This window comes from Bombina bombina, chromosome 1 (assembly GCF_027579735.1).
Source record: "Bombina bombina isolate aBomBom1 chromosome 1, aBomBom1.pri, whole genome shotgun sequence".
NCBI classification, from domain to species: Eukaryota; Metazoa; Chordata; class Amphibia; order Anura; family Bombinatoridae; genus Bombina; species Bombina bombina.
Genome location: NC_069499.1, coordinates 639,165,591 through 639,180,106, shown reverse-complemented (window position 1 = coordinate 639,180,106; position 14,516 = coordinate 639,165,591). Strand labels below are relative to the sequence as shown.

The 14,516-nt window shown below is 38.9% G+C and overlaps 1 protein-coding gene across 1 annotated transcript in view; it reads left to right on the top strand.

Annotated features, from left to right (window-relative positions):
* Nucleotides 1-691: 691 nt before the first annotated feature.
* Nucleotides 692-14,516, top strand: part of SNX12 (sorting nexin 12) — a 38,254-nt gene continuing 24,429 nt past the window's right edge. The window contains exons 1-3 of the mRNA XM_053699082.1: nucleotides 692-941; nucleotides 13,610-13,705; nucleotides 13,883-14,007. Coding sequence (XP_053555057.1) covers nucleotides 777-941; nucleotides 13,610-13,705; nucleotides 13,883-14,007 — 386 coding nt within the window. The 5' untranslated portion in view covers nucleotides 692-776. The remainder of the gene's footprint in view (nucleotides 942-13,609; nucleotides 13,706-13,882; nucleotides 14,008-14,516) is intronic.

The following is a 14,516-nucleotide window of genomic DNA, read 5'->3' as shown; positions in this document are numbered from 1 at the left end:
ATTTACTCCTATTATCAATCTTGCTATCTTTATTTGAAAAAGCATAAATTTAAGGTTAGGAGCCGGCCCGTTTTTGGTTCAGCACCTGGGTAGCGCTTGCTGATTGGTGGGTATTTTTCAATTAAAGATAGCAAGAGAACAAAAAAATAATAATAATAGGAGTAAATTAGAAAGTTGCTTAACATTTTAAAGGGGTTTAGTATCACTTTAAAAGTTTATTCTTGACTTAACTGTCTCTTTGTGTTTAACCCCTTTGTGGGGGTAAATACATCCTCGGTCACTAGTGATAAAATTGAATGGTCTAACGAATAACTTGTCAATTTTATACTATAATGCTCCTTTAACTATGTGTTTAACCACTTGTTAGGAGTTATAGCAACCAATCATCACCCGTGCACTTATCAAATGTTCTAAATTTGCATTAGAGCATTATATTTATTACATCGTTATGTTCTTGCAATAACACCGTGTTTGTTATTGTGCGTGGTACACGGATTGTGGAAGAAATATATCACGCACGCGCTTCTTAACATTTAGGCTACATATTCGTTTTAGTCATGTAGTAGGTAACGCGTGCGCAACCGCATTAATAGCATCACCTGTAACCCGAATACATCATACTAGAACTCTAGTACACATGCGCAATGAAGCGATGGTGCCCAGAAACCTGGATTATGCATACGATTGTATAGTACGCATGCGCTGTTTGTGTTCCGGGCCGGGTGTGTCGGTCCAGTTGTGTTTCCGTCGCCTGTCGGTTTTGGTTTCCGGTCAGTATGTCGGACGCCACTGTGGCGGATACCCGTCGGCTTAACTCTAAGCCTCAGGACCTAACGGATGCATATGGGCCTCCTAGTAACTTCTTAGAGATCGATATCTTCAATCCGCAGACCGTAGGAGTGGGAAGGAACCGCTATACCTTGTATGAGGTCCGCATGAGGGTGAGTGCTGCACTGTCTATAGCCTATGTCTCATGTGTGCGGCTGTCGCTTTCACGTTGTGTGACATATATACCTAGAAATATACACTTTATTAGTAGAAATAAGGCAGAAGGCCTGACTAATGTATGATTTATTTCTCTTTAGGGGTTATATGCATTAATGGTACAGAGATGCTTGGATTTCCTTGCTATATTTGTCCCTTTTTCTGCTGGATACCGTTCTATATGTTAATCAGCATGAGTTCTACAATGAATGAATTCTGAACCTGTCACCTTAAAAATGTAATTTGTGATCCCATTGTTATAATAATCTGATGTAAATGTGTGTGTATCATGAGTATTTCCATTAATCTACATGTTCAGCAAGTAAAATATGTACATTTTGATGTTTACCTCCTTTGTGTATTTCTTAGAAAGACATGTCAGTGGAATAAGATGCTCAAATCTGAGAGGTGATACCCACATAGTTACTGTTTTAATAAAATACTCATGTATTTTAGCAATTGCTTTAAAAATTAAATTTCCATTTAATAATATAAAGCATGATTAGTGCTTACACTGTGCCTTCATCATGCAAATAATGCAGAAATAAATGTTTATAAAAAGTGGCAAACTTAATGAGGCCTTTGAGACAGGTGAGTAAAAAACAGGCTGAAAACTTCCATAGGCTGAGATCTACAGGGCATGTGAGGACTACAGTGAGTCTAAAGCAAAGTTCAATCACCAATTCATTTTGACTGTCTAACTGTTAGGCTGGGTTTTCTGCAAATATCCAGGTCATTTCCCCCCCACACAGTCATTGATTCTCTCTATGTGGATGTCAAAGAGAGACTGAGACTAAAGGCTGGGTTTATCATATTTGCTTGCTCATTTGAACCTGCAAGTTATATTTATGAAGCAGCAGTTTAAATCACTGCTTCATATTCCCTCTCCTCCATCTTTGAGTTGGTAGATGAAAATCACCCTGGACTCATTTTGACTGTAGGGGAATTAAAGGGACAGTTTACTCAAATTTTAATTTGTTCCCAATGATCCACTTAACCGGCTGGAGTGTATTAAATTGTTTACAGGTAGCTCCTTTACCCTTATATTGGCATGTGAAATAGTTGATTTAGCATGTGGTATCCCCACCTATTCTGAAAGTTTGTGGCCGCAGGTCCAAGCTATAGATAAGCTGTGTAAACACAACCAGCAGAAGAGATTAAACTCCTATTGGGATATAGCAGAGATAAGGTAATACAATTTTGATTTTCCATTGTTCTCTCCAAGTACTGGTGATTGTTTTATGGACAGATATAAGATAAAGAAGCAGGTATATGTACACAATGTGATAGAAGTAATGAGATCTCATTATACCTACAAGCTCAACCCATTTTATTAGGTTGTTGCTTCAAAACACAAAATAAAAGCTTTAATATACACAAATGAACCTTAAAGGGACAGTATACACTCATTTTCATATAACTGCATGTAATAGACACTAGTATAAAGAATAAGATGCACAGATACTGATATAAAAATCCAGTATAAAACTGTTTAAAAACTTACTTAGAAGCTGTCAGTTTGGCTCTGTTGAAAAGGTAGCTGGAAAGCCCACTGCGAGTGGCAAATAAGACACTCCCCCCTCCCCCTTCTTTTGCATATGAAAAGACCCTTTACACAAACAGGCGCAAGCTGGAGAAGGTAGCTGGCCGTATTCATATAAAACTTTGGGGCTTGGTTAGGAGTCTGAAAATCAGAGCAATGTTATTTAAAAATAAGCAAAACTATACATTTATTTTAAAATAAATCTTTATGGGCTATATAAATAGATCATCTACAAAACATTTATGCAAAGAAAAAATGAGTGTATAATGTCCTTTTAAAAAGCTAATTTTCATACGTTTTTTACTCTGCAGTTGGTAAAAAAAGCAATTGTAAACACATTAAGGGAAAAACTATTTTACAGTATACTGTCCCTTTAAAGGGACAATATACACTCATTTTCATATAACTGCATGTAATAGACACTACTATAAAGAATAAGATGCACAGATACTGATATAAAAATCCAGTATAAAACTGTTTAAAAACTTACTTAGAAGCTGTCAGTTTGGCTCTGTTGAAAAGGTAGCTGGAAAGCCCACTGCAAGTGGCAAATAAGACCCTCCCCCCTCCCCCTTCTTTTGCATATGAAAAGACCCTTTACACAAACAGGAGCAAGCTGGAGAAGGTAGTCGAGCGTATTCACATAAAACTTTGGGGCTTGGTTAGGAGTCTGAAAATCAGAGCAATGTTATTTAAAAATAAGCAAAACTATACATTAATTTAAAAAAAAAAACTTTATGGGCTATATAAATAGATTATCTACAAAACATTTATGCAAAGAAAAAATGAGTGTATAATGGCCCTTTAACAAGCCCTGCTCTCACTCAATTGGTTGCGTGAGGGCAGTGGTAAATATGGAGAAAAAACTTGCACTGGTCCGTTAAATTAGTCTTATTTATACTTTGTAACACACTTAAAGGGATAGGAAAGTCAAAATTAAACTTGCATGATTCTGATAGAGCATGTCATTTTAGGACATGCTTAAATTAATTTCTATTTTCAAATGTGCTTTATTCTCTTGGTATCTCTTGTTGAAAAATAATACACACATATCATACACTAGTGGAAACTGCTGCTAATTGGTGCCTGCACACATTTGTCTTTTGTGATTGGCTGACTAGATATGTCCACCTTGCTTCCAGTAGTGCAATGATGTTCCTTCAGCAAAGGATAACAAGAGAACAAGGTAAATTTGAACGTTGTTTAAAATTGTATGTTCTATCCAAATCATGTGAGAAAATTTTGGAGTTTCCTATCCCTTGAGTGCTAAGGTGATTTAAAGTGAATGTCAACTCAACCATACCTGTTTACGCCATATGTTTAATCAAAACAATTTAGGGGGACTTTCATTCATCGTTTTAGCAGGTCTTAAAATTGTAAGTTGAAAAATACCTTATACTATTGTTTTTTCAATCGCGCTTCCTCCACCCGCCATTTAGTTCCTTTTTTTGTGGTTGATTGACATCAAGGATTTCCAATAGTGTTTCCCACCCTGTGGCGTCCAGCCCCTTTTTTACAACGTCATGCACTTCTTCTGCGCATGCGTTACATGGGAATCTCCTTTTCGGAAGCAATGCGTGTCCACGAGACACGCATGCTCTATCGATACAACATAGTCTATGTTGAATCGATAGAGCATGCGTGTCTCATAGAGTATACTTTCAGCTCTGCCTGCCGGGGGATTTAACACAGTAGGCTGCCTGTTATGGGGGATATACAGAAGAGGGCTACCCTTGAATGCAAAATCCTCCAGCTCAGCCAGCAGACTCTTTCTCGCTGCCCTCCGCCCGAGAACTGTACCTGAGCGAAGTGAGATGTTAGGGCCAGCAGCGACGAGTTGAGCAGGTCCTGCTCTTCCTCCAGCTTTCTCAGCTTCTCCGCCATCTCCCCGGTCACCGCTAGCAGACCAACAGACCTACCACCGACTTCACCCTTCAGCACATCTGCCAGGTTTGAGGCCTGCTCCTCGGCATCTTCAGCCACTGCACCAACCGGAGCCCAGCGCTCCCCGGTGTAGGGCTCCCTGTCAGATAAGGAGATCTCGTCTGCAGACATGGCAGCGCTGTCATTTTGAGCATGGCAGCGCTGTCATGTTGAGGAATTCTGGTGACGTCAGCACAAAGCTGCAGCTGCCTGTTGCCCTGGAAACGTCGGAAACACATACTTCGGGTTTGTTGTACACAATATGCGCATGCGTTAAAAGCATACATCAGTTTGGAACGCATGCATATAGTAAGGGCGCATAGTAAGAGCTCCACGGGTGCGCGCTTTCAAGGAAGTGCCGGATGGGAGGAGTTCAATCTCAAACCGGAGATAAGTTGTTTTTTAAACTATTATACAAATTGTTTATTTATTTATTTTAAAAAGTTAGCGGTTGGAATAGCGAAGTGCTAAACTAGTGTTAGGAGGCTTCAGGATTTGAAAACTTGACATTCACTTTAAGGGTTTTTTGACATTTATTTTTTGAAAATTTTATTTTTTTTAACTTTTGTATTTTTTTTTTCTCAGATCCCCAAGACTTACACCATTGGAAAGGTTAGGCGATTACCTTTCCAACGGTGGGTCTTGGGGGTCTGTAGCTGCTTAGATGCCTGAGATACAGGCGTCTAAGCAGCATTCCCCCTTTCCCTATAGTTTGTATTGTAAAGTTTTTTTTTAATAAAGTTGTCATCCTGTCATTGCGCGTGTCCTCAGATGCCCCCAGATCTCCCTCAAGGTTAGCACTCAAGGGGTTGATCTCTACTTAAATGTCTGTCGCAACAGTATCTCTGTCAATTGTACTTACACTGCTCAGCACATTATAGAATGGAAGTCTCCTTCCAAAGCAACCCATACTAATATGATGCTATCTCTCTATTGTTTTCAATCTAACACATTTAGTCTCAATTAAAGGGACAGTCTACCATAGAATTGTTATTGTTTTAAAAGATAGATAATCCCTTTATTACCCATTCCCCAGTTTTGCATAACCAACACAGTTATATTAATATACTTTTTTACCTCTATGATTACCTTGTATCTAGGAACCTTCTTCCAGCCCCCTAATCACATGACTGGGACTGTTTTATTATCTATTGTCTTCCATTTAGCATTGTTTTGTGCTAACTCTTAAATAACCCCCTGTGCCTGAACACAGTGTTATCTATATAGCCCACGTGTACTTTTAGTCTGTGTTGAAAAGAGATTTTAAAAGCATGTGATAAGAGGCAGCCCTCAAAGGCTTAGAAATTAGCATATGAGCCTACCTATGTTTAGTTTAAACTAAGAATACCAAGAGAAAAAAAGCAAATTTGATTATAAAAGTAAATTGGAAAGTTGATTAAAATTACAAGTCTTATCTGAATAATGAAAGTTTAATTTATACTAGACTGTCCCTTTTAACTAAGATTTTTTTTTTTTTTAAATGTTTAGCTTCTACCAAAAGTATTAATCCTAGAAGAAGTTGTTTGGAATGTGGCTACTTGTACATGTCTTCTCTTCAACTCAAACCTGCACCTTATTATGAGTATAACCAAGAGTACATTTTTACATATTAGTATGAAATAAAGTTGAACACCAAGTGTACTTTACTATACTGTGTAAGCTCAGGCCTTGCACTTTTATTGCAAGCAACTGTAGGGGTGTGGAAATTTAACAAAAACAACTTGTCCAAGGGACTAAAGCGGGAGCCCAATCTACTTGTCCCTCGTGACAATCTACTTGTCCTGATTTGCAAAATAATTTAAATCAAAACTATTTAAATAAGGTTTTTATTGATAAGGAGACAGACCTCACAATACTTAATCAACAAATGCAAGTAGGTAGTGAGATTAAACAGATTTCCCAATGAGAATTGTAGCTTACTTTATAAAAAAAAAAAAAACTAAACTTAACGGAGACAACCTCATGAGGCTATTTATATGCATTGAAATGCTTGGTTACACTAGACTAGATGATATAACTGTGTTGGTTATGTAAATCTGGGGAATGGGTAATAAAGGGATTATCTATCTTTTTAATCAATACAATTCCGGAGTAGAGTGTTCCTTTAACTTCTTAAATTCAGGAGTAAGCTTTGCAAACTGAAAGGCTAGGAGGCGAGGTTAAATAAAAAAAAAATATTTTTTTACGTGTGTGTGTGTAACCTATGCAGGGACATGGCAAACTTTATAATTTTATTACAAAAAAATGCCATGTTGCTATGTGCCTGCATCATTTGCTGCATTAGTTGTCATAAACGTATGGCAGTACTAAAGCAGAGACCAAGCTGAGCCTCTCATAGTAACAGCCAAGACATGACATGCACTGAAACGGCTGCGTGCTATGAAAAAGGAAAAAAAAAAAAGCATTAGCCCTGCTGCTGTCTGCTTGCCCGCAGAAGGACTAAATGTAATAAGAAACCACATGTCCGGCACACAAAACGGCATGTCCCGGGCATCGGGCTATAAGAATTCCACATCCCTGAACTGCTGCATTGGAACTATTGCTTCCAGAATTTTACTTGTGGCTCCTAATTGTTTTTATTATTTATACCTGCACAGTAGGGGAGCCATAGTTTAAAGGCCCGTTATCATGAAGGGAAAAATAAGCGCATGTCATTTTATAACTATCGATCCTGCAACTAAATGTGTCTACCCCTGGAAACGAGTCAAAAACATAGTTAAAGTACTTTCCAGGAGCCACAGAGAACTGCTGGTCTGGTGTGTAAACTGACGCTGACCCACTCAGCATAGCTAGTTGCACAACCCCCTTTGGGGGTGTAAACAACTAGCGTTGCAGGGAATTAGGGAAATTAGATAATAGAAGTAGATTGAAAAGTTTGTTTTAGCATTCCATGTTGAATGCTGTTTATGGTAAACCCCTGTAGTTCTGCATTTTGAAAGCGTTTAACTTTGGAACTATCTGGAATGGGACATTTTAAAGTTTTGTTGGTAGTGTGTTTTTTTCTCTATTTTTTTTTGCAGTGACTTTGACTGGAAGACTGGAACTGCAAGTGTTGTAAACAGGAATTCAATATTTGCTGCTCCACCAGGATAAATGTCTGATAAATACTTTAGGGAGGGACTTTAAGCAAGCCTCAACAAATTGTGCATGGAACAGGAAATTTATCTGGCTTTGTTTTCTCCATGTTTTGCTTTTGACAAATGATTGTGACTAGATATGTTGGCTGTTGTAAGGTTTCTGAAGATAAATATTTTTACACTAAGGGCTAGATTAACTACGCTAGAAGAAAGCTGTTTGTGTGTGTCGGGAAGCGCATGTATTACAAGTTGAAATTAAAAGGTTTTTGCATAAGTGCTAACCCAATGCGTACAAAAAGCCATATACTTCAATGAAACACGAAAAGGGGGGGGGGGGGGAAATGGCACCCAACAAGTCGTGCTAACCAGATCACATTTTATCAAGTGCACTACCCTGACATGACATGAATATTTCACATTCCATTGTTCTTCACATAGCAGAATATGTTCTATCTATTCCTAAATACATATTTCTATATCTATCTGAGGTTTTTTTAGTTTTCTCCTCATCTCCTCTCATAATATTCTAAGCCTATCATATAGAAATAAATCAATATATTCTGCAGTAATGGGCAGTTTTGTACTTCAAGGGTATGAGATGCAAAAATATCACCTACAGACTTGTATGACACAGCTGTTTGCAGTTCACCAAGTAATTTAATAAAGCATTAGAAACTAATCATTATGTGCAAAGTATTGTAATGGAGTAAATAAAATGTTATATGTATATCAGCTGTGGGCTCTACTGAAGTGTTTACTTACTACTATGATGTGCCTCATCATATACATTCTGCTCAGAACAAAGTATCTTTACCAATGGAACCATTTAAAGTGATGCTAAACTTTACATGTTTTAAAATCAGGCCCGGAATCTAAGCAATATTTTAGAGGGACTGTAATTGATCACTTCTAATGAAGATGGTGCTGTAACTTCTAGCCGTGCCATTCTGCTGGTGACTTCTCTCCTAACCCTGGCCCTGCAGCAATCGACACACTTTTACACTCTTGCTCAGTCTTCCACTGCAAAAACTCTAGGTCACGCAATACCAACAATCTCATCTTCATTAACAAACAGCGCTTATCCCCTCTCTTTTCTTGTGCTCTCTGGAATGCTCGCTCTGTCTGTAACAAACTTACAACTGTTCACAACCTATTTGTTTTCAACCTTTTAGCAATACCTGGCTATCTTCCTCTGACACTGCTTTTATTGCAGCTCTCACACATTTAGCCACACACCTAGGCCAGGTGAGAGACATGGTGGCGGTGTTGGCATCTTACTCTCTCCCTCCTGCTCCTATCAGTAACTATCTCCATTTCCATCTCTCTCTCTCCTTTTTTTCCTTTGAAGGCTACTGCATTCGCCTGTTCTCCCCCTCTCTCTGTGTGGCAGTCATCTATCGCCCCCTGGACAAACCTCCCAATTCCTTGACAACTTTTCTGCCTGGCTTCCTTGCTTTCTCTCTACAAATACACCTACTCTAATTCTGGGGGACTTCAGCATCCCCATTGACAATTCATCTGCCCCTGCTGCCTTTAAACTTCTCTCGCTCACTAACTCTTTCGGCCTCTCACAATCCACCATATTCCCTACCCACATCTCTCTGATGTTGCCTGTCGCCCATTTCCATTTCTCAGACCACCATCTGCTCACCTTTTAATCTTAATATACAGGCTAAACCTACTTCTCCCACTTGCCCCCACACCTGTAGAAATCTGCACATTGTGGACCCTCCCCAACTCTCCAACCTTATTCAAATACACCTCCCCCACACTCCACGATATCCTGCCCAATATCCTTGCTATAACACACTATAACAATACTCTCTCCTCTGCACTTGACACTCTCTGCCCCTGCTGCCTTTAAACTTCTCTCGCTCACTAACTCTTTCGGCCTCTCACAATCCACCATATTCCCTACCCACATCTCTCTGATGTTGCCTGTCGCCCATTTCCATTTCTCAGACTACCATCTGCTCACCTTTTAATCTTAATATACAGGCTAAATCTACTTCTCCCACTTGCCCCCGCACCTGTAGAAATCTGCACATTGTGGACCCTCTCCAACCTTATTCAAATACACCTCCCCCACACTTCCACGATATCCTGCCCGATATCCTTGCTATAACACACTATAACAATACTCTCTCCTCTGCACTTGACACTCTCGCTCCGCCCCAACTTCGCAAAGCCCCACGTCGTCAGCTCCAGCCCTGGCACTCCCAGCAAACGCGCCACCTACAGAAATGCTCCCGCACTGCTGAACGTGCCTGGAGGAAATCCCGCTCTGAAACTGATTTCATGCACTATAAGTTCATTCTTTACTCTTACACCTCTGCCATTCACTTAGCTAAGCAAACCTACTTCTCTTCTTATCCACTCACTCCTCAAACCCTAAAAGACTCTTCTCCATTTTCAGCTCTCTCCTCTACCCACCTGCACCACCCTCCTTATCTGCATTTAGTGCTCAAGACCCGGCTGACTACTTTTTCAATAAAACACTTACCATCCGAAGAAACATCCCAACACAAGCCTGTAATCTCCCAACTTCGCTCCCAGTCACCCTCTCTGCACCCTCCTCCCAACTACTGAGAGTGAAGTGACTTCCCTATTGTCTTCCTCACACCTCACTACCTGCCCACTTGACCCTATTCCTTCACATCTAATACCTTCTGTCTCCCACCCGCACTACGGCTCTTACTCACGTATTCAACCGATCCCTTTCTACCGGCTCATTCCCTGCCTCCTTCAAACATGCAAAGGTCAAAAAACCCTCCCTTGACTCTAACTCTTCTGCAAACTACCGCCCCATATCACTGCTCCCGCTAGATTAAAAAATCCTTGAAAAACTAGTTTTCGATCGCCTAACCCACTTCCTGTCCTCCAACTCATTGCTCGACACCCTGCAATCTGGCTTCCATCCCCAGCACTCAACTGAGACTGCCCTTACCAAGGTTACTATCTCCTTTCTGCTAAAAACAAAAGCTACTACTCTATACACATCTTACTTGACCTCTCTGCTGCCTTTGACACTGTTGACCATCCCCTTCTCCTACGGACTCTCAGCTCTCTTGGGCTCTGTGACACTGCCCTCTCCTGGATTCACTCTTATCTCTCTAACAGATCCTTCTCTGTTTTGCTGGTGATTCCTTCTCTCTATTGTCTCTGTCTGTTGGAGTACCTCAAGGCTCTGTCCTGTGTCCTCTACTCTATTTGCACTTCTTTACTAGGTAAACTTATCAAAAGCTATGGCTTCAACTATCACCTCTATGCTGATGATACCCAGATCTACCTTTCCTCCCCTGCACTCTCTCCTTCTGTCAATTCTCACATCAGTGACTGCTTATCTGGCATTTCCTCCTGGATGGCCTCTCACCACCTTAAAATAAACATGTCCATGATGGAACTACTTCTAATATCCCCCTCCCCTCTAACTCTACTCCCCAGTTTCTAATTTTTCCATCACTGTTGGCTGCATCACTGTCTCTGCTGCCTTGGAGTCACACTGTCCCAGCCCGCCCCATAAGATCACCTCTCATACTAGACTACAGGACCCTCTGGAATGCACTTCCTCAAGCTGTCAGACTTTCCTCTAACCTCTCCTCCTTTAAACGTTTCCTAAAGACCTTTTTGTTCAGGAAAGCTTATCACCCGACTTATCACCCCACTCAGTTGCCCTCATCTCTCTCCTCACCTTTGCAGTCCCCTCCACCTGTTTCCCATCCTCCTACCCATCTATATTGTAAGTTCCCACGGGAATAGGGCCCTCAATTCCCCCTGTATTTGTCTGTAATTTTTTTTTATTTTTTATTATATTTTTGAGGTTTGATTCACGGCATACAAAAAAAACAATAAATTTGTTCCATTTAAAAAAAAAAAAAAAATCCATACAAGTTACACAAATAGACAACACACATCTATATAACATGTCCAGAAATTATAATAAACAGGATACTTGCTAATTAATCTATATGTCTTCCAAGTAATATATAAGGCCACTTTTTGGACCCTGCAGTACTATAAAAATAAGTTACAGAAGACAGCAACAATCAGTAGAAAACCACTCCTGGGGTCCCAAATAATAAACCTCCTATTTTCTTTTTTTATAGCATTTATATAACAATCTTGTAGAAGGACATTATGGGCCCAAACTAAAAAGGAACATATTAAACATAGGGTATTTTTGAGCCCTCATTAACTGTGGTGCCATTTACGATTACATTTTTAAAGGGACACTGAACCCAAATTTTTTCTTTTGTGATTCAGATAGAGCATGCAATTTTAAACAACTTTCTAATTTACTCCTATTATCAATTTTTCTTCGTTCTCTTGCTTTCTTAATTTGAAAAAGAAGGCATCTAAGCTATTTTTTTTGTTCAGAACCATGGAAAGCACTTGTTTATTGGTAGGTGAATTTACCCACCAATCAACAAGAAAAAGTGTGTTCACCAAAAATGGGTCGGCATCTAAACTTACATTCTTGATTTCAAATAAAGATACCAAGAGAATGAAAATAATTTGATAATAGGAGTAAATTAGAAAGTTGCTTAAAATTGCATGTTCTATCTGAATCACGATAGAAAAAAATTTGTGTTCAGTGTCCCTTTTTTAATAGGCGATGTGATACAATATATAACCAATTCCTGACAAGGGAAACACTAATAACAAACACATTTTTGATGAATAAATTCACACATCTTGATAAAATTTTTGTCTCTTATTGTATTGTTTCTCCGTTGTACCTGTATCCTTATACCCATGGGCAGCACTGCGTAATCTGTTGGTGCTTTATAAATAATAAGAATAATTCTAAAACCCTGCGCTCCAGTCACCACTTCAAAACTCAATTTTTTAAATGTATTTTTTGGTGAACTATCGGTTTTGATTTTTTGACTGTTCTCCAATCAGCGCTCTAGCCATATGGCAATCACACAATATTTTTTTGTAGCTAGAGCACCATTTTGGAGAACAGTCAAAATTTTTGCTCCCAAAGGGGAAAAAAAAGTGGGCAGCTGGAGTGTGAAGTATTAGAATGGCACGGCTAGATTCATAAGTAAGTTACAGAGCATGTTCATTAGGAGTGGTCAATTAAACTCGTCCTAAAATACCCCTTAGATTCTGGACCTGATTTTAAAAGTTTACTATCACTTTAATATTATCTTTGGTGTGTGTGTTTTTATATACCTTTTAAACTACTCCATTACTTATTTTTTGTTTACCATGTTAGTAGGTAAGTGCATGTATTTATGTGTTTTATTTATCTAGGAATGGATCTACACTGATTTGGTAACTATGGCTATACCTATTAGCAAAGAATTTACTGCATTTAGGTTGTGGGTGGCTACTAAAAGACTGCAGTGAGATCTTGTGGAAGTGTTTGGTATACAACAGGACACAAAATAAAATATCTAATTAAAGGGACAGTATACACCAATTTTCTTGCTGCATGTAATAGACTCTACTATAAACAAGAATATTCTCAGATACTGATCTAAAAATCCAGTATAAAACCTTTTAAAAACTTACTTAGAAGCTTCCAGTTTAGCACTGTTGATGAGTTATTCTGGGACACACACTGAAAGGGTCTGGGTAAACAAAAATAGTAGAATCCCCCCCCTCCCCTTCCCTGCATATGAAAAGACAGATAACATAAACAGGAGTCTGTAAATGCGTGTATACATCTGGCACTGTGGTGCTTGGTTAGGAGTCAGAAAATCAGGACAACGTTCTTAGAAAATAAGCAAAACTGTACATTTTTATAAAAAACACTCCCAGATGGGCTTTATAAATGGATCATCTACAAAACATTTATGCAAAGAAAAATCTATTGTACAATGTCCCTTTAAAAGAAAAGAGTGGGATAACTTGCTTTCCACACTTCGTTTTTTTTTTTTTTTTTTTTTTTTTTTTATGACTTCAAATTCAAACAATTTTTTTTTTTGCATATTAAAGATTTTTTTTTATTAATGTATATACATCCTGTTTATTGTGTGCACATTTCCTGCTGTAAAGATTTTAACATTTACATGACAGATACCCTTTAAAGACTTAATGAAACTTTTTTTTTTTTTCTTTCTTTTTGCAGACTAACCTGCCAATTTTCAAGCAAAAGGATTCATGTGTTAGACGGAGATACAGTGATTTTGAGTGGTTAAAGAATGAATTGGAAAGAGACAGTAAGGTGAGAGATTCCTTTACAGAACTGCTGATGTTTGGATCGCTGAGTTCATAGATTATGTGATAAACTAAACTGACTCATCAGCCAGACTGAATGTGAGGTGGGCACTTTGTGTAGGGACTGATATCTGCTCCTCCAACAAACCATCACAGGATATTTAACATGTTGTTTCTTTTACAGATTGTGGTGCCACCGTTACCCGGAAAGGCCCTGAAAAGGCAACTTCCCTTCAGAGGAGATGAAGGAATTTTTGAAGAAACTTTCATAGAGGAGAGACGGCAGGGCCTAGAACAGTTTATTAACAAGTAACTTTCTGCTTTCAATGCTTCCTTTCTTGCCTCTACTTTGGCATTTAGGCAAAGTGAATAGCTTTATATTCAAAGTGGAGGGCTTATTATCTCTGGCTATGCAGGTTTATTTAGTACTTTAGTAAATAAACTACAGCTTTGATAGTTCACTCTAGGGTTTCCATCTAAGCCACGTTCTCCTGGGCTCTTATGAGTTATACATGTTGCAGGGCGTGCAGAGGGAAACATGCATTGCACCTCTGGACAGCACAAGAATAGTAACCCCGCACAGCATTATTCATTTTCCTCCCTGCAGCATGTGTATATTTTTGGGCCATAACCTCATGGGTAGACGTTAAAGTGATAGTAAGCTTTCATATTTAACTGAAAAGTATATACAATTATTCTTCAAAACAGGGGCACTTTACTTTATGAAATTTTAAGACACTTTATTTGTAAAATATTTTAACGTTGTGGCGTTCCTCCGCCCGCATCTCATACTACTTTTAGCTGTGCGATGACCAATC